Here is a 22,720-nt window from a genome sequence, read left to right on the forward strand (position 1 = left end):
GTCGGCCCCAAGACACGCCAAGTCAGAATCCGTACTACGACACTGTTCGACACGTCCATCACTCCAACCTGCGTACGACCGACCCGCGTACAGTAATATAAAGACCTTTAGCAAGCATTTGGTCGAGGGGGAGGAAAAAAAAGGTGGAAAAATCAATTGATCACTCCACTGACTTGTTCGTCGGAGGGGCCTCGTCGGGTGATCCCAACAAGGGCTATTTTTGTAGGAAAATGTGGCCACCTCACGAAGGCGAGCTGCCAACCACCCGGGAATCACCATCCAGTGCACGAATGAGAGTAGCCAATCGACCCGGATCCCGACCAACGCCAACCACCGCTCCTTCCCGAGGGCGCAAGCACCTCATGAAGACGAGCTGCCAACCATCCCGGAAAAGGAGAGACGCAGCTCGGCATACACGACGCCTGGATCAACATACCAAGGAACGTTGATCAACACCCCGTCGTGAGGGCCCGATCAAACTCGGCATCCAGCTCAGTCGACAGAAGACTACCGACATTGACCCGTGGACCAGGCCGTGCTGACTCACCAGCCACGACACATTTGTTCACTAACACCATCTTTAATTTAATTTATTTAATTAAAAATGGTGTAATTTTTAGGTTCTGAATGGTGGGTATATATGCTTATGAAGATTGATGATTTTGGGATAATTATAAACAGCCAGAATCCCTTAATTGTGTTCAGATAATGCGGATATTGATACTTCTTACAACTCTACGTTCGTACGTAATTGGATCATCGTCTAGAAATGGAGTTTATTGGATCGGATCCTCATTTCTTATTGAATCCAGACTATTATTGTTTGTCTATGTAGAATAGACTTAGATGACGTGAGTATTGCATACGGACGTAAGGCTCGCTGAAACCTCACATACCTGGACACGTCACACAAGATGCCAACTCGACTCATGCTTGATTGTAGGATGACAATGCACGAATAGGATTTATGTTAATACTCTTGAGCTTGAAAACCAACGAAATAAAATTTACAATTAGCTTTGGATGAACAAAGATCGAATTCCTAATATGCTTGGATTAAAAAATTAATTATTTTCGATCCAGTATATTATAGTAAGACAGATATTTATTAATTATAAAATTTTAAAACTTTTCAATACTTTGTTTCTCGTGTATAAACATCATTTTAATATATTAGACTAAAATATTTTTACCATGCCACCAATTGTTTTTTCCTGTACTTCAACTAACATATTAACTCATATTTCTTTATGTTTGAATTCATGGGAACTATTTTTCACTAATTATAGGTTAAAAAATAATATATTTTTTTTATCTTCAAGTTTTGAATGCTCTTGATTTTTTATTTTCTTAAAGATAAAATTACTCATAGCCGACGTCCATCCCTCCATTCGCTATGCCATGCTACTAGTAGCTTCTATAATATCGATTCTTAGTGTTGCTCATGTCACCTTCATCTGTGAGGCCCCTCTACGTCCGGCCCAGCTCCACCCCTACGAAGCTCCCATAGGGAGGCTTTGGGGGCATGTGAGGGGATGAGGTTAGCTATCGTCTCCTTATAATTATTTGTGATGTCTATAGGCTCATCCTCCATTCTCTAACTTCTTACTACTTTCATCCCATGGTCTCATACCACTGGTGGCCATCTTATTTATCCTCCTTCATGTTCTTTGGAGGAAGGATAATAAAGAAAATAATGAGAAGAGTAGTAAGCACCCAAGATAGAGACTTCATAAGGACAAGGTTAGGAGCTTATATGGAAGAGCCTCACAAATAAAGATGATGGTCACAAGAAAAGATAGAGGTAACGAGGACAACAATAAGAGCCTCACAGTGGTGGAGACAACTCACAATGCTGAAAAGGCGAGGGGAACCACGACTAGGTGGAGGTAACGATTGATGAGACGAAGGTTATAGATAATTTGTCTTTAAGAAAAAAATATACTAAGAAAATAATATAAAAAGGGGACATTCCATAGGTAAAAGTGAAAACTTAGGATTTTTTTAGAGAACTTATAAAAAATATTACTATTAGCACTCCCTAAAAAAAAAAAATTATATTTTACTATTTATAATTATTTATTTATCAATCATATCTTTATTCCATCCATTGAAACCGTAGCTCCATCGATATCACTCTACCATATGACGCCATCCATATTATTATCGCTCGATGAGCATAAAGAAAAAAAGAAAAAAAGATATTTATATTCGGTCGACGTGATTCATCATATTCTATATCATTCTTAATTCATTAGAGAAGAAGAAAAAAAAAAACTTACGAGAGCATTCAAAGAATGTCTTAGGAATGTTATAAATTTTTAATCATAAAAAATTATGAATAGGAATCTTGACAAAAAAAAAAACAATTGATGTGAAATGTAATCCTAATTTGCCCCATGTAATATAATAATCCTCTCACACAAATAATAAAAATTTGTTATTCGGAAGAGATGTCTAAATATATCGAAACCATAAATACCAGAATAAATTAAATATGATATATTGACACCCAGGATTACAGGCAAGCAACAAAATAACGAGATAAATATCACATTCCAGGAAGGCCATACAAAATCTTCCATTAATCAGAATCAATGACATTACGAGATGTCAAAGAAAGTTATTAGGAGTCGAAATTAATTTAGTGTGATCTAAATTATCATTCGAAATAACAAAATGGTATTTATGAAATTTGAGAGTCGCAGGACGGTTTTTAGGGATCTTCGCAACTTTCCTATATTTTTATTGCGACGCGTGCATCGGTGTTCGCATCACCAAAAGCCAATTTCCCTGACATCTCATGGCAGTCTGAAGTATACATCAATATATCTTATCCTTCGCCTCCCTTTAGTCGTCTATTTCTCGTGTGGTCGCTGAAGACCACGCCAAACGCCGACGCGAGCAGACGTCCACACCGGCCATGGCGAACCAATCCCCAACTCCTTCGCCCCCTTCCGTCGAGGGTTCTCCAAATCCGGGTAGTAACTCGGGCTTCCGACATCGATTCTTCCCTTCTTTTTAAATTTCCTCCCGTTCTCTTTTACTTCCATTTTATTGGTGATCGGAATATTGCTCAGTTGATGCGAACATCAATCGGCCACCGACAGATTAAGTACGGATTTTTGGCGATTATGTTGCTGGATTTGATTGGCGGTTCTTATATCAGTGGAGAAGAAATTGCGACCTCTTGGATTGGATGGTTGGGGGACCGTCTTCTATGATTAGGTTCTTCGGAAGTTATTTTTTGTGGGATTCAAATGGTTTAATTGATAGTTTGAGACGTGAACTTGGCCTTTGGATGATGTATCGTTGCTAACTTTTCGCCGATTCCGATTCCGAGTTCAGGAGAAAGAGTTTAAGTTTGTTAGGGCTAGGGGAAAACTATCGGTTATACGGGATTAAAGGTCGAAGGTTTTTCTGATTGACTGAACCCTTTGGCATAGTAGGTTTAGATCGAAGGTTTTTGGGTTTTTATGGGTCGACACCAAACAGTTGGGACATTATGGATTCCTCTCGCTGTTGATACTGTTGTATCTTTTCACCAGCATAGGCTGTCTAACCAGCAAAAAAGTCAGATATCAGCAGCAGGGACTATTTCTTGACAAATTTCCCATTCTTTGGATCAGCATGAAGGAAATTGGGAAATGGAAAGATTGGCTTCGTTTCGAAGTCAAAACTCCCATGAACTGATAAACAAAACCCTCAGATATTGCATTTAAGTATTTATATTGTAGTATGTTACATACGTGTCACGTCCTTTGTGTCTGTGTTTATGATTATTCATTTTATATGATAGACACATTTTGCTATCAAAACATATGATGATGCGTTAGGTGGTCTTCCTTGTTATGCTGTTGTAACATTGGTGTGCTACACACCTTTTGGTTGTTGGTGATCTACACAGTCCAACAACTATTTTCTTTCACAGCATGTGGAGGATGCATATCTTGGCGGATAGCATGATTCCTGAGTTTGGCGTGTATTCTACTTGCAGGTTCTGAGACAGAAAAACTAATTGGTGGGGATGGGAGTGATGCCAAGATGGATGCTGCCAATGAATTCTTGGGAAAGCCATTGTTGAGGGAAGACCAAGTGCAAAATGCTGTTAAGTTTCTATCACACCCAAAAGTTAGGAGTTCGCCAGTTGTCCACCGGCGTTCTTTTCTTGAAAAGAAAGGCCTAACCAAGGAGGAAATAGATGAAGCCTTTCGTCGTGTGCCTGTAAGAGATTTAAAATATGCATATGTATATCAATTGACAATGACATTGCACTTTCACTTGTGCCATTTTTTTTATGACTTTGGCTCTTCTTTTTGTTGTTCTAATGCAAAAGTTGGATGCTTCGTGTGTATTTCAGGACCCACCTTCAAATGCTGCAACCGGTGAAGCTTACACTACAGGTCCTGGTAATATATCTTCGCAGCAGCCTTTTGACATCAACTGTTTCTTTCTGCCCAGGCAATGGATTGTCGAAATTCTTGCCTATCAAGCTTTTGTTTTGTGTCTGATATTTGTTTTCCAACCCAATTGCCTTTTGTTTTATCCACTTTTGGACAGCTGAATTTATCCAACTTTCTATTCTTCATTTGGTTGATTTATTTTACCTTAGTACCCATGATACTTCAACGGTGATTTTCTTTTTAAATGCACCTTATAGTTCAAATCTATATAACAGCAACATCCGATCTGTTGCTCTAGATAGTTGTTGTAATGGAATTAATTATTCCTAGAAGATTATTAAGAGGCAGAAGGTCATCAATTTGACAATTAAAGCTTTAGGATGGATGATAATATACAGAATAGGATTTAGAGGACACAAGTTAAATCAAACTGCTGCCTTAAATCCATCTAATGTGAAATTGTGATTTTTTTTTTTTGAAGATGGAGCAATAATTCATTGTCTTCTGGACTTGCTAAAATGATCATGTTTCTTCCGTTGTGGGGCTACGATTATGCTTACTTGAATATTTGACTTGCAGTGAAGAGTATATCATACACAGTTTCAAAGTTCTATCTTCCAAGATCTAACCACTCTATCTACATCTATGGGAATAACATATCTTTCTTTGTTTAACTAACTAACAAGGCATATCAAATTGTATTAGTATTTCTAATATATTCTAGGCTTTCCATTAAGAAATTGGGCAGCCTTTGCAATCAATCTCTACATTTCTCGTAACGCTTGTTGTTACCTTGTGTATTGGAGAGAATCCATTTTTCTTAACTCCATAATATGTCAATATCAGGCTACTTCCTATATCTTCCCACCTTACTAATCAGTGTTTGATGTGCAATGAGTGCAACAGCTATGCAGCAGAAATCATCCACCACCATGCAGCACCAAGATCTGGTACAAACTCCTCAACCAGCAGCTGCTCCTGCCAACATAGTTTCCGTGGCTCCAACCCAGCAGCTGCCAAAGTTTCGTTGGTCTCATGCACTTCTTGCAGCAGGGGTTCTTGCTTCTTCAGGGGTTGGTACTGCTCTTCTTTTCAAGGTACTTCTGGTCCTTTTCCATACCTTGCGGACTTTGATGATTGTGCAAAATGTTAACCTATTTGTTCTTAACTTTATACATTCATGATTTTGTTAGGATATAGCCTGATACAGTTTCTCTTCTTGCATATCTATTTTGCAGAAAATGGTTGTCCCTAGGTTGAAAGCATGGATCAGGAAGGTTGTAGAAGAAGAGAGTGAATCTGGGGAGGATAAGCTGGACTCAAAACTGGCTGAAGAAGCAGCAGAAGCTGCAAAAACAGCTGCCGCAGCTGCTGCCACTGTTGCTAAAGCAAGTCAAGAATTGCTAGGCACAAAAAGTGAAGGTAGATTTATATTCTTTTTCACATAATAATAATTGTTGGTTTCTTGCCATCTGTATTTTGTTTTTGTTTTTTTATTGGTTTTTTTCATCAGAGAGAAAGTATTTTGAGGCTTTCATGGGCGCACTAGATGTTCAAGTTAAGGAGATGAAATCCATGGGTGATGCTATTCGTAGATTGGAAAGCAGAAGGGATGAATACAAGCTGGTTCAAGAAAATATCCATTCTACAAATGGGAATGGTAAGTTGATCAAATGGACGCCCTCAATCTCATCTTTCTTGATGATATCTTGCCCATGTTGAATGGCCTCAATGTGGGTCATGACATGCATGACTTTGTTATCTCAAACTAATAATTGCCGAGTCATTTTTGGTCATATTTCATTAGTATGTTCATCTATAGATAATTTCATGTGGTTACTTAAGTGTATTTGTTTATCATGGCTTTAAGATACTAATCTTAATTGCAAATAAGAGGCAACACGCATTTGCTGAAAAGATAGTATGTGTCTAGCATGACCTTGTAAATCAACAACAGGTATGCCAGCCATGATAAATTCGTGAACCTGGTAAGTTTATTTTCTTGCGAAGATTGTAATATATGAATCAACCATCATATAGAAAGGTAACGAATATTTGTTATTGCTACTCGTTATACATCTAATTTAGAAAATAGATAATGATGAATACAGTGAACTGGATTTGATCTGTTCTAGTGCCTGACTCAACGCTGCTCATGTCTGTCCTTTGTTCAGGCTCAGTTAACAATGCATGGAGAACTTCTCAACATGTTAAATTTGGTGACACATCAAATACAAACTTTGGAGAAGGTTATTATTTATGACTTTTCCCTTAAGAATTTGTTCCTTAGTCATGTCATTTTATCTCATTCGTGCCTTTTGACAGTGAGGTCTCAATCATCACCTGCATTTATGGATTCTTTGTATGTACCCAATCACAACTCATACACTGAGGTATGTGACTTTATCATGATTGCGATGATAATGTAACTGCAAGGAGGTTCACTTTTAAAAACTTCTTTTCACTGCCATTTATGTTAGGATCTTTAGATTTATCTGGGATTTTATCAATTTATGATCTATTTATTATGCATTCTCTTGGGATAAGATTGATAGCTCATAGCTTTTAGTAATATGGTGCAGATATCTGTGAGCCAAAATAAATAGATAAGTGATAACAGTATGAACCAGTTCTTATTTTTTCCTTTTAAACTTTTTATCACAATAAGTGATAAATGGATTATTTTTATTATAATTTTGTCATTTTAAGGATTTTTCTAATGATGATGAATGTTGTTTCCGCTTTAGGTGTGTAAGACTACCATGGTAAAACCTTGACTGACAATTCTTTGCTACCAGAACATACTGGTACTTCAGACAAAGAGGTCCAACCTAGCCTGGTTTTGCTGAGTTGGAGGTCATCTTTGACCCATGACAGGTTGGGTCTGGTTGTGGAGGGTTAGGCTGTGAGTTTTACCAGATAAAAAATATGAGGGTAAATAAATTTGGTAATAAACAGAACTTGAAGTTACAGATAGCATAATCACATATTGCTAAATTGGTTAGGTTTGAGTTTGTCAGTCTAAATTTGGTTGAATTGGGTTGTGTTGTGGGTCAATCCTAATCAATCTTGAGATAATGTTGGGTTGAGATTGCCCAACCCTAGTTTCACAAAACCCAGTCTGATGATTGGATTGGTTTAAACCCAACCAAGCTGCCGCCCTGTTTTGACATAATATCTTTTTGATTTTAGTCTTGTCTTATTACCTCAGCTTCATCTTTTCCGTGTGGATATTTGCATTTAATTTAAATTATATTGCACGTGAAATAACTTTTATTTTTGCCATTAATTAATTATTTATAACAATCTCTGTACGCTGTTGAATTTAAATACTTATTTTGTAGTGAATGGCTAGGGAATTATGAGCAGAGAAACCTCCCACGGTTTATCTTCTTTTATAGTACAACATCATGGAATGCGTTTAGTTACAAGTTATCATCCATTGGTTTGGGCCATTTTATTAATGATAAGAAACCAATATAATTTCTTCCAATGCAGACCAAAACTTTGTCTAGAAACTGACCTGTCAATCTTCTAGAATGATAATTTTTTTACCAACTTAGGTGTTGCTTTTATGGTTCTCCACGGTTGACGATCTTGTGTAAATTCCTATGTCATACCTTTTGACCGTATCAGTATTGTTCGTTCTTATTGGATGTGTGTTATATGTGGTTTCCTGTGCTGCTCCTTTTGATCTTTATGTTTATTGATGTCCTGCGCTTAACAGCCATGGCAAGCTGCTCAGCACTCTCAGCAAAGACCCAGCTATTCTCAGCAGTCTCATACCAGCGATGAAAGGTTGGGTTCAAAAACAGTAGAGAGCTATGGTCCCTCTTCTGGGATGACAGGAAATCATTATGATACTCCAGAGCCTCAGTGGTCAAAGAAGAGCACAAAAATAACTGAAATAGAAACTGAAGGGGAGGAGAGGAAGCAGTTCGATGAAAGGCCCCAGCAGCGGGGATGGGTACCACCGCAGCCACCAGCTGTTGTTTTGCCAGAAGCTGCAGATGCCATTCGACGCCCAAAACCACCTGTTCAGAAGCAGCAATCTGGGGATGAACAGTCGGTTGCAAGCTCTGATGATGGAAAAGAAAGGGAAATGAGAACTGATTCCGTTGCCGAGGCAGAGAACTCAGGTAGCATGGCTTTAAGTACCAGTCAGATTGAAATACAAGAAGAAAAGTCAGCGGGCATTGAGATCAACTGAAATGTCAAATCTCGGAAAAAAAAGATAGAACATATGAGGGAAAATAAAATATTGGTGATGATTAGTTAAAATCCTCGTTCCTCATCCATTGCACTGTGCTAAGCTGGTCTAAGCTCATATCATTTCAGTTTTAGAACGACTCTTGGGGGATATATCAACACTCAGAGATAGTATGATAAAATTGTAAAAAATAAATAAATAAATTGCTGTTCCGTTACCGCTGATGCATAGTATTTCTCATAAAATGATCTATGAGAAGTCTCTCTTTTTCACCCAAAAAAGTAGATGATCATTTGTTTGTATTGCACACGTTTGACCCGGCGATGAACTTTTCTTTGATTATGCCACAATCTTTTTTGTTATGGAAATTGTTCATTTGTACTAGGGTTTCTGATAAGCAAACTGGTTGTTTTTCTGTAAATTATTTAAAACAATACGCTCGTCTGATTAAAATGAGAAGCTTTGTTATTTAATGGTGGTTTTATGAAAATAAGCTGCTACATGTAGTACGATCTGAGCAACAAGACAATGACCATAAAATGAGTCATCCTAATGTATAGGCCAGTGGTTTGATAGTAACTAGCGTTGTAATTTTCTTTTTCGTTTGAGAAAAAAAAAAAAACCTAGTACAAGCTAATATTGTATTCATCTAATACAAGCATTAAAATGGAACTTTCTTTCAATATTTTTTTTAATTAATAATAATAGAAGTACATCTGGATTTTATTTTTATAAGTCAAGTATTCAAACGCTCCTCGAGCGTTTTAAAAGAATAAGTACATATATATATATATATATATATATATATATATATATATATATATATATATATATATATATATATATATATACATATTACTTTTCTTCTTCATCTCGATGAACCCACCCTTTTCCTTGGCATCTAACCTATGCTAACCATCATTCTTTATTCATTCTAACCCCATCCACAGAATGATGGCCTTATCCACAGGCGAGGCATTCATTAACATGGGAGATAAGCCACCGCCACAGCTGCGTCGAACGATTCATTCAGCTGGGAGATAAGTCACCATACTGACAAAACCATTTCCCAATTATTTGTTGGATTTAGCCATGCGCATTGCTTGACTTGGCTCAATTGTTCTGGATACCCTCAAGGTCTTCACGTTGAATAAGATGATAGTGACATCTTCCAACACCATCAGCTGATTCATCTTCAACTGGAAGCTTCTTGGAAGGTGTTTGACTTGGACAGGTTCTCCTGAAGACCTTGCAAAAGTAAATTGCTTTGGCTTTGTTGTTTTCCACCCACACGCACTCGGTTGCTGCTGTATCCGGCCAGCGAAAACAAAGACAAAGACCAATATCATTTATACATATACATATATATATATATATATATATATATGTATATATATCATTAAAAAGACTTGTTGGTTGGGGTGGTGTCGCAGTCACGCCCATCCATTCGGGACTTGATTAATCACCGATGGGATGCTCACCCAAAGAGCACTCGCGGACAAGGGAAGGAAAGCTCGCTCCCTCCGAGTCGGCAATGCGGTTCGATATAGTGAGTCACACGATTCCACAAGAAACGAGGAGAATTAATGTGAAGGAAGGAAAACACATTGCTACTTTTTAGCTGCTTCCTGGAAGGAGAGGGCATGTGAATGTCGACTCCAGACCAAGACCCAGTCTTCCCATCATCATAGACGCCGAACTAAGACCGAATCCTTTGCGGGGCTTCTTCCCATGTGCTTGTGTTTCCATCGAACGATTCATTCGGCAACACCATCGCTCTTCATTCCGTCCGGCGATTAATACTATAAGCCTCAATCATCATGCATGCGCTAATTACAGAATCTTCTGATTCCAAACCAATCCAACTCATTACACTTCCACGAGGAGAATATATTTGAGTGAAAAATATATATCTAATCATACAAAAAATTTACAGAGAGAACAACCCACCACCTTAAATTGTTACGACAGAATAATTACGGACAAAATGAGGAATTATTGGAGCCGAAAATATTTTGATTAGAAGGGGTGATGTGACCGGCGGAGGCCGTTGACTGGAGCGAACAGCCCGAAGAGCTCTTGCCGGTACGGTAAGAACGACCGTCGCGGTCCCTTCACCGCCTTCTCGCCTGACCCCTTTCCGTAGTAGCCCCTGGGGGCGGTGACCACATCCGTCTCCGTCACCCGCCCCGCTTTCTTCGCCCCCTTCCCTGCCGTCGCCTTAGGGCCGGACGCCGTCTCGAGGAACACGAACTTCTCCTTCCCGTCGCTGTGGCTCCGGCCGACCATCAGGTCCCTGAGCCGCCAACGCAGAGATGACCCAGTGGAGGCGCTCTTCTTGCACCGGTCCGGCGCTAACACGCAGTCCTCTCCGGCATCCTCCGGCTGCGACGACGAGGACGCTGACCGTGCCACCCTCTCCTCGATCAGGAGCTGTCGGAGGGGAATCTGTTCGGCCACATCCGTCGCGTCTGCTGCCGCTACCGTCTCCCCCGCGTCGGAGGAGGCGAGGTTGAAGACGGGGTAGGCGGGGATGATCCGACCGCCGGAAAAGATCTCGTCGGCGGTGACCGAGGGGAAGGCCTCGGGGTCTTTCACCACGAACGCGAACTCGAAGTCCTCGCTGGAGTCGTCGTCGTCGTCGTCTGCGGCGGCGGCGTCCTTGTCCGCAGCCTCCAGTATCTCGATCTGGCGAGCAGGATCATGGTGGACAGCTGGGATGGAGCCGTCGCCGGGCGGGACGTCCTCCTCGGCGGCGGAACCGCGGCTTCCAAAGCCGAGGGAGTCAGCGAGTGATGGCTTGCCGGGGCGTTCCGTCGTCATCGTTCTTCTTTCGCTGTGTTGTTAGCTTCGTCGATTGGGATTTCGCGGCGTTTATAAAGAGCGAGCGGTGGCTCAGATCACCATCAGACCGAGCCTATGGTCGTCCGATGTGTTCGGCTACACCCAAGGATTGTACAATACGTCGATCAAATCGAATCTGGACGGTTCTCCTTTCGATCGCACAATAATCAACGGAGGATGATTTGGTTGGAAGGTGAAATCGAAGGATTTTAGCAAATGGAGGGCGACGCTGACCGCAAGCGGAAGCAGCGAGCGTTTCCGTTTGTTCTCACGCACGCACATTCGATGGTTTCTAGAACGTCAAGGCGATTCGCGTGGGTTGTGTTGAACCGTCCATGCGGAGCTTCTCTCTGCAGACGAAGGATCGCCGTCCGTGTGGTTGCTATTCATGGGCTATTAGCCCAACCCGTTTCCGATCCATGGACAGCCCATCATAAACTTCCATTTGGGTTAGTCTCAAAATATAACCGTCGTGACAGCTTAAAACCGCATTCCATTTCTCCCAGAGGGAAAGAAAGATGGGATCTCGAAGCCCTCAATCCGATCGCGCCTCCTCTGCCGCCCTCGCCCGTCCAACTTCTTTCTCCTCTCCTTGTGACCGCTCAAGCCCTCCAAATCCCCACACCTTCAACCCTCTTCGTCGTTTGTTTCCGACGAGAAAGGAGGTGCCAAGAAGATCTCGGCTCCAAGCCCCTTTCAAACCTAATGCCTTGCGAATCGATTCCGCCGTCGAGAACTCACATGAGAAGAAGAAGAAGAAGAAGGGTCTCCCCGATTTTCTTTTGATGAAGGAGAGCGCTCTGTCTGGGCACTGGTACATCGTCGGGTGGATAACCTTATTGCACTGGACGCGTTGTTATGTGAGTTGTCTTGTTTCTTTCCTCTTCTTGATGAATGGAGTTTGGCTATTTGGTTAACGGCTGTCGTACAGACCAATTATCTGGGGACAGAGGGCATGCATCTTTCTCAATGTTGATCTTAATTAAAGAAAATGATATATTTACTGAGCCTAAATTCTACGATAGATTTTCTGCCATAGCGATTGTTATTGCTGAGAATGAACTCGTGGGATGTAGATAACCTTTATAGAGATTTGCTTATGGATTTGCAGACTAGCGTATTTGGATTTACATAGAGTTGAGTAGTGAGACGTACCCAGAGGTACAGTGTAACTAGATTGATCAGTTCATACGGTGGAATTTTTTATACAATCAATTATGTATTTACTATTCTTGAAAATCAAGAAATGAGTTTCTTATACAGACTATATTCTTTTTCTGTCCTAATTCTAAGCTAAACTTATAGTTATAACTAAATATATTGGATAAATTCTTGTTCTGTAAAGAATTTACCTCTCCGCAAACTCTGGTACAAAGAAATAAAGACTTCACTGAAATTGAGTCCTTATGGATCAATGACTTGCATCATACTATCCTAAAAGCCTTTCTTAGGTTCACGCAATCACATGATGGGGATTTCTTATTCACTTAATCACACTGTTATAGAATCTTAATTCTTTCTCATAATTCTGATAGCTGGTACTTGATTATTATATTGCTGATAGGGGCTTTCTTATTCACCTCCTTACAATGTTAAAGAATGTTAGTTCTTAATAGTTGTAGTAAACACAATATTGCTTACAAGTTTGTGCATGTTTTGTGAATAGTAATGTAGACCATGAAAGTTGGGGGGAGTTGATTGTACTGGTTACGCATATGTCCACCCATTACTTGCAACCATAGATTGGACTCTGTTATCCGGGTTCAAATTGTTTTGAATGGTGACGCTCTGAATGATCTGTCCTTTCACTGACTATATCGACAAATTATGAAGATACCAAAATTAAAGGAAAAGCTGAAGGAATTGGCATGGTGGATCTCAAGTTGCGGCTGCAATAAAGGTTTGTTTGGTTTCTTAAAACTTAAGAGACATCCCTTTAAATGGGATCATGTAATCTTCCAGCCTTAATTGAAGATGTTAATTGTCATACTCCACAAATAACTGTTTTTATCTTTAGGCTTTGTGGGTTTTGCGTATACTCATTAAATTGCATGGGTATACATCACTATCATAGTAGGGAACAATTTAGTGTCCTTTCAGCTATATATACTTTATATGTTCTGACATCACACTAACGATATTTCCCGTATTCCTTACAATAACTGATTATCCTCTAGCTGTGTTCTTTCAGTTCATCTACAAGCTGTTTTGGTACTTTCTGTGTTTTACTATGCTATATTGGTTGATAATGTCTGTAACAACCAAGCTAGACGTATGATGTGAGATTGTCTTTGCAATTAAAACTGCACCTGGCCTCATTGACTCGTGTAGAAACACAATCATCATCTTTAGACTCTATTATGTGCTTTAATATGTGACTTTTTCTCACACCTTTGAAGGTACAGGACTTGTTTGGTTCTCAAATTTGTTTGAAGACTGAAAACGGGTACAGCCATTCGCCCTGCAAAAATTGGCATGACCTTGAGCTACAAGATTCAAGGACCTATCAAAATAATTAAAATGGACGACATGAACTAACTGAAAAGGTTTTGTACGGTTCACTTCATATATTGAATTCTAGCATTTGAAACCAACATTTGTTGTTTTATGTAGATCGACTTCGGCCACCTGTCTGATTGGTAATGTGATCGTGGAGCCAGCAGAGGATGAAGTTCCGCCTAAATAGAAAAAAGGCCTCTGAAGAAGACGAGGATGCAGATGATCTTTTGTCGAATGCAAGCGACCAGAGCGACAGGAGATTGATAACATGTCCGTGTCTGGGCATCTTCCTATTGAGGAATTTGACTCTTATGATCTCGATGGAAGTGCTGATAAGGACTATGGCACTTGCAATTGGTAGTAATAGAGAGAGAGGTCCTTCACCCATGTGGACATGGTAATGATGACGAGGGTGGTTTGGATGCATGATATGGTGTGGTGATGATTTTGATGACGTAGTAGTGTTGCGATGGTGGTGGCACCGACCAGTGATGACAACGGTGATGATCAATCCAATATAATTGGCAAGTGGAAGTTTGACACATGTTCTCAAGCGTCACAATCACCATTTGCTAGTCGTGAAGACGATGAACGCCTCATGATGAATGACATGAGGCCCAACGTGATAAGTCCAGATCACATACAGAATAAGAAAAAGAATTACAAGTCTAGCCGAGCATATTTCTCAGAAAATGTTATCTATATCCCATATGTTTGCAACTTTTATTACTTCTTGACGTGATAACATGTGCATAGAAGAAATGCTTTTGTCTAGAAAAAAAGAAAAAGGTAAATGCAAAGAACATACGACATACTGGCTTCCAGAGATTCTTTACCGCCTGTGGCGTGAATGATCTCTACCCAATCCTGATTGATCCTGCGAACTAAAAGGTAAATGCAGCCGCGCCGTGTGCATCAACAGTGGTTTGGCTGTTATGTAGACCGGGTTAATCGGTCGTGTTGGCTTGAGCTCTCGGATTGTCAAATTACGCCGGACTTCAGTCTCGATCAATGCTCGGTCTTGGGGGTCTGCAAGTCGGATTTTGGTTTCGGTTTAGCGGACGTCCGCACCATATCGATCGGACAGGGAAAATGGATCAGTGCCTATTTCGCAGATTGTTGAAACAGCAGTTCCCACCTCCAATACTGGATGATGTCGGAGAGAAAGGAACGGGAAAGTTCGCGATCGACGCACAGGGACGAGGACGAGCCGGATATTAAATCCCAATTCCCGTGGGTGGGCCTAACCGAGCAGGACAAAGATATGGGATTTCGCTATTTAAAGAAGACTGACGCGGCCCGATCCATGTCCTGTGGGTACGAGTACGGCTCGTGAGCTTACCGTCAAATAGCCCGACGGCAAAACAACCAAAAAAAATTGTTTTTGGGGTGTGAAACCCTTCGACAACGCTTCTTATTCCTACCTGCAGTTACTGGATGACGTAACGAAAATTGACACGTGTTTATTCGGCAATGAATCACCTCAACCCCATGTCCGGTACATCCGCCCGCTCCTCACGCCCGCCGACAGCGCTGCCCCCACCCCCGTCGCCGATCTCTTCCTCCCCCACCGTGCTAACTTACGATCGACCACCCTCGTCGCCATCCTCTTTTTCCCCCGCCGCATTATGTTGCATTGACTACTACGGGCTCCCGACCGCCCCGTGCTCTTTCATGACCACACTGGCCTTGTCTCATGATGCTGCCATCTCCACCGCCGCCGCCATCTTCCTGCTCGCCGCCACAATTGAGTCGAAGGACAGAGGATAAGTAACTAAGATGCGCCCATGAACGTTTCAGTGGCCACTTTGTTCCGATCTGATACGAGCACCTCCCTGTGTGCTTACCGTATATCAGTTTGGCGTCAAAATAGCCCAAAATATTTTTTTTGGGCCTTCAAACGCTTCATGATGTCGTTCTTAACTTAACCTACGGTGACCGGATCTGGACGAGCATCTGAGATTATTTATGAGAATTCGCGACTCTCAAAGCACCGCCGTAGTCTTCCCGCGCGCCACCCCAGTAGAGTCGGCGGACAGAGGGTAACTACAATGGGCCCGTGTGCTTGAGCCCGTGAACCATGGAAGAACGCTTCACTGGGTCGCACTATTCGAGTTGATACAAGGACCGCCCCCGTGTACTTACCGTCCGTCAGTTTAGCGTCAAAATAGCCCCAAAAAGATTTTTCGGGCCCTCAAACGCTTCATGATCTCGCTCTTAACATAACCCACGGTGACCAGATCTGGACGAGCATCTGAGATTATTTGAAAATTCACGAATCTCAAAGCATCGGCTCATCCCATCTGTGGCGGCCGCGTGCTCCTCCATGCATGCGGCAGCGCCGCCGACACCCTCGCCGCCGTCTCTTCCTCAACCGGCGGCGTTACCTTCCATCGCCTACTCGGGTCTGGCTTCATTCCATGATGGTCGAATTTGACGCCGACGTCGGTCTCGCTCGGAACTGTGTAGATAGATGCACCCATCATCCCCCGTAGTTGCCGACAAAGGGCAAGTCCTTCTCCTAATAAGTGGCGGCGCTGAGCTTGAATGAGTTTTGAGTGACGGCGGCGGCGCCTCATCCGACGACAATCATGACCAGATCATGCTAACTAGTACAGTGATCTAATATCAATCACCACCCCCACCCACCGTCATCACGAACAGGAAGGTCTTCTTCGCACGCACCATTGAGTCAAAACCAAGCTGGGCCCAGTCAACTATACCTTAATTTTCAAAAGCCGGCCCACTCGACCCATATCACAGCGAGTACGAATACCTTTCGTACGTTCACCGCCTATCATCCTGACGACAAAGAGAGCCACAAGTATTTTCTTTTGTCCTCAAAACCCTTCAGGATCTCGAGTTCTATATTCATAGCGGTAACCGGAATCGATCCATGGAATGATTTTCTTTTTCTCTTTAGTTTTTGTGGACTCTCAAAATGATGCGTGACTATGCACGAACCATAAACCATCGACTCGTACACATCTCCGGTGCCACCGCCTCCGTCATCCTGCACTCATCGTCTGGCTGGCCGGCCTCACAAACAGGCAACGGAACCTTCTTCCCCGCTTGGACTCGTCGAGTCGGAAACATTAATTTTAGATCAAGAGATGAGCCCACGGTTATATCCTTCCAAATTATAATGTATTTTTCTTTTGAACTCCTCATAAGATCTCAATCCTGTTGATAATGCATAATACATCTCTTCAACAATTTGGAAGGACGTCCCCCCCATCCCCATGTCAACGCATAATAGCAACCACCATTGATGTTGATCATTTGCATTAAAACTAGAAACAGCTGCAACGTTAGCAGATGGGGTGGAGCTGAGCAGAACATTGAAATCTCATGTTTAGGTCCCCGATACAATGACAGCCACTGTCCAAGTTCGTACATATGTAAATCTTTGGTATAAATTGCATGTTCGTTGTCATTCGTTCAAGCAGTCCATGTATCCCAACAACATGATTAAAACAAGAATTAAACAATCCAATTTCCTGCAAAGAACTTCACTTGGCGGTGAGATATGTATGTGTATATTAAACCTCTATCATACCAGAAAAGCAGTACTCACCATGTCGAGAGAATCAATTCAAATCTAGAAATTTTGCAACAATACCAGTCCATCATAAGGGTGAACAACTTAAACCAACGAATATAAGTAATCCACATCAATGCAACACTAGGCAAATAACAGGTTTTAATCTGGATACTTACTACAGCAGGATTCAAACTAACAAGGAAGCATCTTCAACAGGAGGTTCTTCAGCAGAGAACAACTGTTCTAATGACCATACTTCTGGAACTCCCACTCACTGTTATCTGCAGATAAATATAGCTTTTGTTTATCAGCGACAGCACATGCTACATGCAGCAGTAAAATCCGAGGCCGTATAACAAAAGAATGGTTACCCAAAGGACAAACTTGACGAGTCTTGAGCCATCGACTGATACAATGGAAATGGAAGGCATGATTACAGACACCTGAAGAACGTCAAACACAGACAATAAAAAAAAGAGCAGGACTTCAATATTTTGAGTAGAGGACAAGATCAGATACATCAACTGGAGTCTTTTCAGGTGCCGAGGATAAGCCTCAAAAGAAATTAGGCACTCTTCTTTCTAACCAGGGTAAGGGTATTCAAAATTCAGGTTAGAATGAGGAACATATACCAATTCAAATGCTCGGAGAAAAAAATATATTAATGAAAGGAAACATTTAGATATATTAGATGAAAGAAAACACCAGGTTAAAGGCACAAAAATAAATACAAGTTTGCTCCGTCACCACTGTGTTTGCATCTTGGTACTAGTTATCTAGCTTACATCAATCTGGTACCACAGCAAGTTTGAAAATTTGGTAAAAGAATATTGCTTAATAAGCATAGATATTGCTTCGTTTACGGAAGCAAATTCTGATTCCTGTCTTCCTACCATAAAAATTCTAAGCCCCCCTCACCTTCACTCTGTTTATTCATACCATTCTATTGGTGCTTGAATCAATTTGGTGCCAAGCCAGCACCTTATGTTCTACCGTCAGGGTTGCTCCTTAGTAGATCTATACCAAAGGATACGAGAAACAAAAGAGAGAAAATCGCAAGCAACAGCAGGGATACTACAATTGGAAGGAACACTCTCTTCAACAGAAGCAGTAAAATGAAATTCAACATACAGATCAAAAGTCAGAATGTCTAAAGTAGCTTTACAAGACATTTAGGTATTAAAGGGCATATGAAGAAAATTATAGAAAATAGAAAGCAAATGTGAAGAAATCTGCATCAATTCAGAAAGAAATTAAAAATCCAAAATATAAAAACTGGATGCCAAGCAAAGACAATGACACCCATTGCAAGAGATTAAAAGAAATTTCTACTTCTTCACTTGCTAATCCTCATAAAAAGAAAGTTTATTGCGGATGTTAGGCCTAGTATGATTGCGCTCAAATAACATATCATTTAAACACTAAAAGATGTAGGTGATCAAAGAGCCAAAAGAACATGATATTGGTTTTACAACAACTAATGAATTCACAAGTAACGAGCAAAATCAAAGAGAAGAACAGCATCTTTCCTCAGTTGCAAAAATCACCACTGAACTACTGATCCAGCATCTAAATACACCAGAAACTTCCTAAATCCATTTGTCATTAAAGCTGATGTATCAAAATGGCCACATACACTGTTGATTCTATACCCGAGATTGAAGAAATTGAATCTCAATATATGTTTTTGTGTTTTTTGCTTCAAAAGATCAGATAACAAATTAATACATCCCAATCCAAATGAACTTATCTTTTTCTTTTTGTTTAATTAATTCTAGATTAGATTTCAACTCCTCTTTTGTCAATTAGACATTGAGTTTGTATAAAAATAGACTATCTTATCATTAATTTGGGCCTTATATTCTGTTGAAATCAAAATATGATAAGATATTATATTTAGCAGTTCCAGATGATATAATAGGATCCTTATATTGTACAACATTAGTAGTATTTGAGTTGTTAACCTAAAATAAATCAAATTGTACCATATTGACAATAACAATGAATTTTTTGGGTAATTAGGCCTTGCATTCTCCCTATTCATCTTCGTATCGGGTGTTCCTTTCCAAATTCTAGTATTCTCGCAATTCATAATATCCTAACCCTCTTACACTTTCACTCATTAATACATATCATAATTAAACCAAATTCGTAATTCGTTTGGTTATCTTTTGCATGAGTATGTTCTTTTTGCTTGGTCATGGTTGCTATATCAAATAACAATTGTGGGCTTACCCTACCATGCCACTCTATTTGCTTCCAAAAAGATGGCCATAGTTGTGAGAAAAACCATGTAACCAAGTGAATAGAGAAGCAAGCAATTAACCATAAAATTGCAGAACTGATTGGTTGCAAAAAGATGCCTTGAAAATATTGCATCATGCTTCATAAATTTAATGCTAAAAAATAAATATGGAAAAGAAACAGACATGAGCAGGAAAATGTGTCAAAGGGAACCTCCTCAACAAACAAAAAATAAAACAACGTCTTCCAACTTCATATAAGTTATGTCTACAATCTCTTTAATCTGTCCAAGAGACTAAACAACTAGCAAAGGTTTAGCCTAGGTTGACTTAACATTTTACTCTTCCTGTTGAGCAAGGTTTGTAATTTCGTACCGTATCAGAGTATCGAGTTCAGTTCGGTACGGTACGAGTATACTGAGTGGTACGTCGATATATATATATATATATATATATATATATATATATATATATATATATATATATATGTTAAAAAATAAAAAAAGGGGCGACGCCGTCGAGGTGACTTCGTGTCGTTTCTTCTCCCCGCGTGGAGAGAAGAAAACCTCGAAGCCTCGACGACACCGCTGAGGTTTGTTCTCCACACGCCAAGGCTTCTTCTCCCCGCGCAAATTAGAAGTCACCAACAACGCCGAGGATTTTTCTCCCCGCGCAGATTAGGAGAAGTCACCGACGACGCCAAGGTCTCGTCGCCTCGGACGAGGAGGGGACATCTCATCTGCGGAGTCTGGCGAGGGAGGCCAACGACGGATCGGGATCGTCGAGGGAAAGCGACGTCGGATCTCTAGGTTCTCCCATTTCTTCTCCCTCTTCTTCCTTCTCCCTCGGCCAAAACCGTCCGGTAGCGGGCGGCTATGGTCGACGGCAACGATCGAAATTGACCGTCACCGACCTATTTCGGGTGGTAACAGGGTGAAAACAGCCCCAATCAATGGTACCCGCTCGATAACGGGCAATCCGCCTACCTATCTGCTGGTGGACCGGTACGAACCGTCCCGTACGGGTGATATCATTCGAAATTAGAAACCCTGCTCTTGAGTATATTAGAGTTCATCATGAGGTGATCATAACATGGGTTGAGATAGGCACAAGGATAGAGATCTACATGGCACAATAAAATTGAAGTTCAGTGGAGGAGGAAAATTACAGCCTAGTAAAGGAAAAATGAGATGCCCATGAAAGACTTTTCAAGTTTGGTAAAAGTATCATGTTTCTGCCCCAAAAAATAATGACATAAAAACCTAAATAAAACCAATAAAAGAATTGGGTTCACCAAACAAAAATATGAAATCAACTTAAGTGAAACTACAGAGTCAGTATGTGGTGTGAATGGATATGTAAAATCTTACATATGTTTATGCAGCCTCACATGACCATCTCACATATGTTTATGCAGCCTCAGTATGTGGCGTGAATGGATATGTAAAATCTTGCGCACTGAAATAAGCATGAAAACACATTTGTATATGTTCACATTACCCGCTCTTTACTACTGCTTCATATATTCTATTATTTGGTTTCATGACATATGATCTGTGATAATATGAGATTCATCACTTTAGGATTTTTACTCATTTCATATGACTTCGACCTTGAATAGGTTCTTAGACTTTACGGATGATGATTTTTTATATTTTAATTGAACCTCATAAGCAGCCACATAAGACATGTTTGATACACAATACCTGAGGTTCCTCATACCATAACAACTAATTAGAACATTAATTTAAACACAATCACAAGACTAGCCTGCCTCAATCAATCTTCAGCATAGAGTATCAACAGAAGCAAAATGCTTTACTTCCAGAGTAAGTCTTCCCTTTTCACACAATGAATGAATCCCATGAATCAACGATAGCTTACCCTTAGATAGCACCAGTCAGATTTGTAACTTGACAATTAATCTCTTACATGATACTAACATTTATAATAACTCAAAGATCATTGCTTATGAATTAGCAACACGACAGACAGATCAAAGAATAAAAAAAACCTTGCAGAAGTTGCCAACTTCGGCACCTATGAGTGTGCCAAAATAAGTTGAAATTAACATGCTGTAAAAGCAGCCTGAAATTGTGCTGGTCAGTTTGTAGGATGAACTATTGCCTGAACTAAGGTGCAAAAACTAGTACATGCAACCAAAACAGTGAATAATCATTTCGACAACAGAACAGAAAATTACAAGATCAAACGTACGGGAAAGATGTCTGTAACTTGTTGGTTACCAACTTTTCATAAAAGGGAAACTATATCATACGATCATCCAAAAAGAAACCAAAGATAGTACATACCCCAAGCCACCGTGCACTCTTCACTGGTGGCACTCGCCTGATTAGCCTGGCACTCGATGCCTGCAAAGGATTCAAGAACATGACCGTCAAAACCCGGAGCAAATAACAAGTTCAAGAACCCTAACCCTAAATACAAACAAGAATCAGCACACAAGACAAGGAAAATCAAGAAACGGTGATAGGGTAAAGGCGACTCACAGAGGTCCATGATGTGGTTCCTGCAAATAGCACAGTTATCTACCACGATGTCTGCAGCGATTCCATCAATCGGTCAACCAAACGAAGAAATCCAAGAAAATTGGGGCAAAAGCCGAAACCCAGAACGAGAGAATCCACACGGACTGCTAAGCGTTTGTGGATCGGGCACATACCCCAGGCCCAGAGGGCAACGGCGTTCCACTTCTTGATCTCGAACCTCTTTGGCTTCTTCGAGGTGGAGGAGGACGGCGCCGCAGACGGCCCAACGGCGCCGCTGGAGCCTTCCCCGGCAGGGACCATATTGATGTCGGTGTCGAGGGAAGCCATGGATCGGAGGAAAGAGAACTACGAGGGGAGGGTTTGGAGACGGCACAGAAGAAGGGCCCTTCTATCTCATCTTCGCTTTAAATAGCCAACGAGGGGACTCCTATATTGCAATGTGCTCATGCTCAGCCCACAACCATCGT

General features: G+C 40.9%; 4 protein-coding genes across 9 annotated transcripts; 2 read left to right on the forward strand and 2 right to left on the reverse strand.

The window, feature by feature from the left end:
- The first annotated feature begins 2,797 nt into the window (after positions 1 to 2,797).
- On the forward strand, positions 2,798 to 8,830 carry LOC135625117 (peroxisomal membrane protein PEX14-like). Of its 2 annotated transcripts, none has more exons than XM_065129465.1 (9): positions 2,798 to 2,981; positions 3,998 to 4,224; positions 4,361 to 4,403; positions 5,310 to 5,500; positions 5,642 to 5,825; positions 5,917 to 6,063; positions 6,578 to 6,652; positions 6,729 to 6,796; positions 8,131 to 8,830. In XM_065129465.1, exons 1-9 carry the CDS (start codon positions 2,924 to 2,926, stop codon positions 8,611 to 8,613), a joined length of 1,476 nt encoding a protein of 491 aa, XP_064985537.1. In that variant the 5' UTR covers positions 2,798 to 2,923; the 3' UTR covers positions 8,614 to 8,830. The 2 variants fall into 2 exon arrangements, with proteins under 2 accessions (XP_064985537.1, XP_064985536.1); XM_065129464.1 differs by having other exon boundaries at positions 2,800 to 2,981; positions 4,361 to 4,409.
- Positions 8,831 to 10,506: 1,676 nt separating this feature from the next.
- Positions 10,507 to 11,514, reverse strand: LOC135625118 (uncharacterized). Its single transcript, XM_065129466.1, has one exon. The coding sequence runs from the start codon at positions 11,434 to 11,436 to the stop codon at positions 10,633 to 10,635; it is 804 nt and encodes a 267-aa protein (XP_064985538.1). The 5' UTR covers positions 11,437 to 11,514; the 3' UTR covers positions 10,507 to 10,632.
- A 307-nt stretch (positions 11,515 to 11,821) lies between these two features.
- On the forward strand, positions 11,822 to 14,780 carry LOC135625119 (uncharacterized). 4 transcript variants are annotated; one of them, XR_010491907.1, is made up of 3 exons: positions 11,822 to 13,357; positions 13,857 to 13,903; positions 14,071 to 14,780. XR_010491907.1 is itself a non-coding variant. In XM_065129467.1 (3 exons), the coding sequence occupies exons 1-3, from the start codon at positions 11,976 to 11,978 to the stop codon at positions 14,141 to 14,143; spliced, it is 462 nt and encodes a 153-aa protein (XP_064985539.1). In that variant the 5' UTR covers positions 11,940 to 11,975; the 3' UTR covers positions 14,144 to 14,693. The 4 variants fall into 4 exon arrangements, 1 of the variants encoding a protein (XP_064985539.1); XR_010491906.1 differs by having other exon boundaries at positions 11,938 to 12,317; positions 13,291 to 13,357; positions 13,857 to 14,780; XR_010491905.1 differs by having other exon boundaries at positions 11,938 to 12,317; positions 13,857 to 14,003; positions 14,071 to 14,693.
- Positions 14,781 to 17,537: 2,757 nt separating this feature from the next.
- Positions 17,538 to 22,656, reverse strand: LOC135625120 (RING-box protein 1a-like). Of its 2 annotated transcripts, XM_065129469.1 has the most exons (5): positions 22,427 to 22,646; positions 22,254 to 22,304; positions 22,056 to 22,115; positions 17,872 to 17,943; positions 17,538 to 17,781 (listed from the first exon to the last, which is right to left on the reverse strand). In XM_065129469.1, exons 1-5 carry the CDS (start codon positions 22,578 to 22,580, stop codon positions 17,744 to 17,746), a joined length of 375 nt encoding a protein of 124 aa, XP_064985541.1. In that variant the 5' UTR covers positions 22,581 to 22,646; the 3' UTR covers positions 17,538 to 17,743. The 2 variants fall into 2 exon arrangements, with proteins under 2 accessions (XP_064985541.1, XP_064985542.1); XM_065129470.1 differs by lacking the exon at positions 22,254 to 22,304 and having other exon boundaries at positions 22,427 to 22,656.
- Between the last annotated feature and the right edge of the window lie 64 nt (positions 22,657 to 22,720).

Source organism: Musa acuminata, chromosome BXJ2-10, assembly GCF_036884655.1.
Source record: "Musa acuminata AAA Group cultivar baxijiao chromosome BXJ2-10, Cavendish_Baxijiao_AAA, whole genome shotgun sequence".
Classification (NCBI taxonomy): domain Eukaryota; kingdom Viridiplantae; phylum Streptophyta; class Magnoliopsida; order Zingiberales; family Musaceae; genus Musa; species Musa acuminata.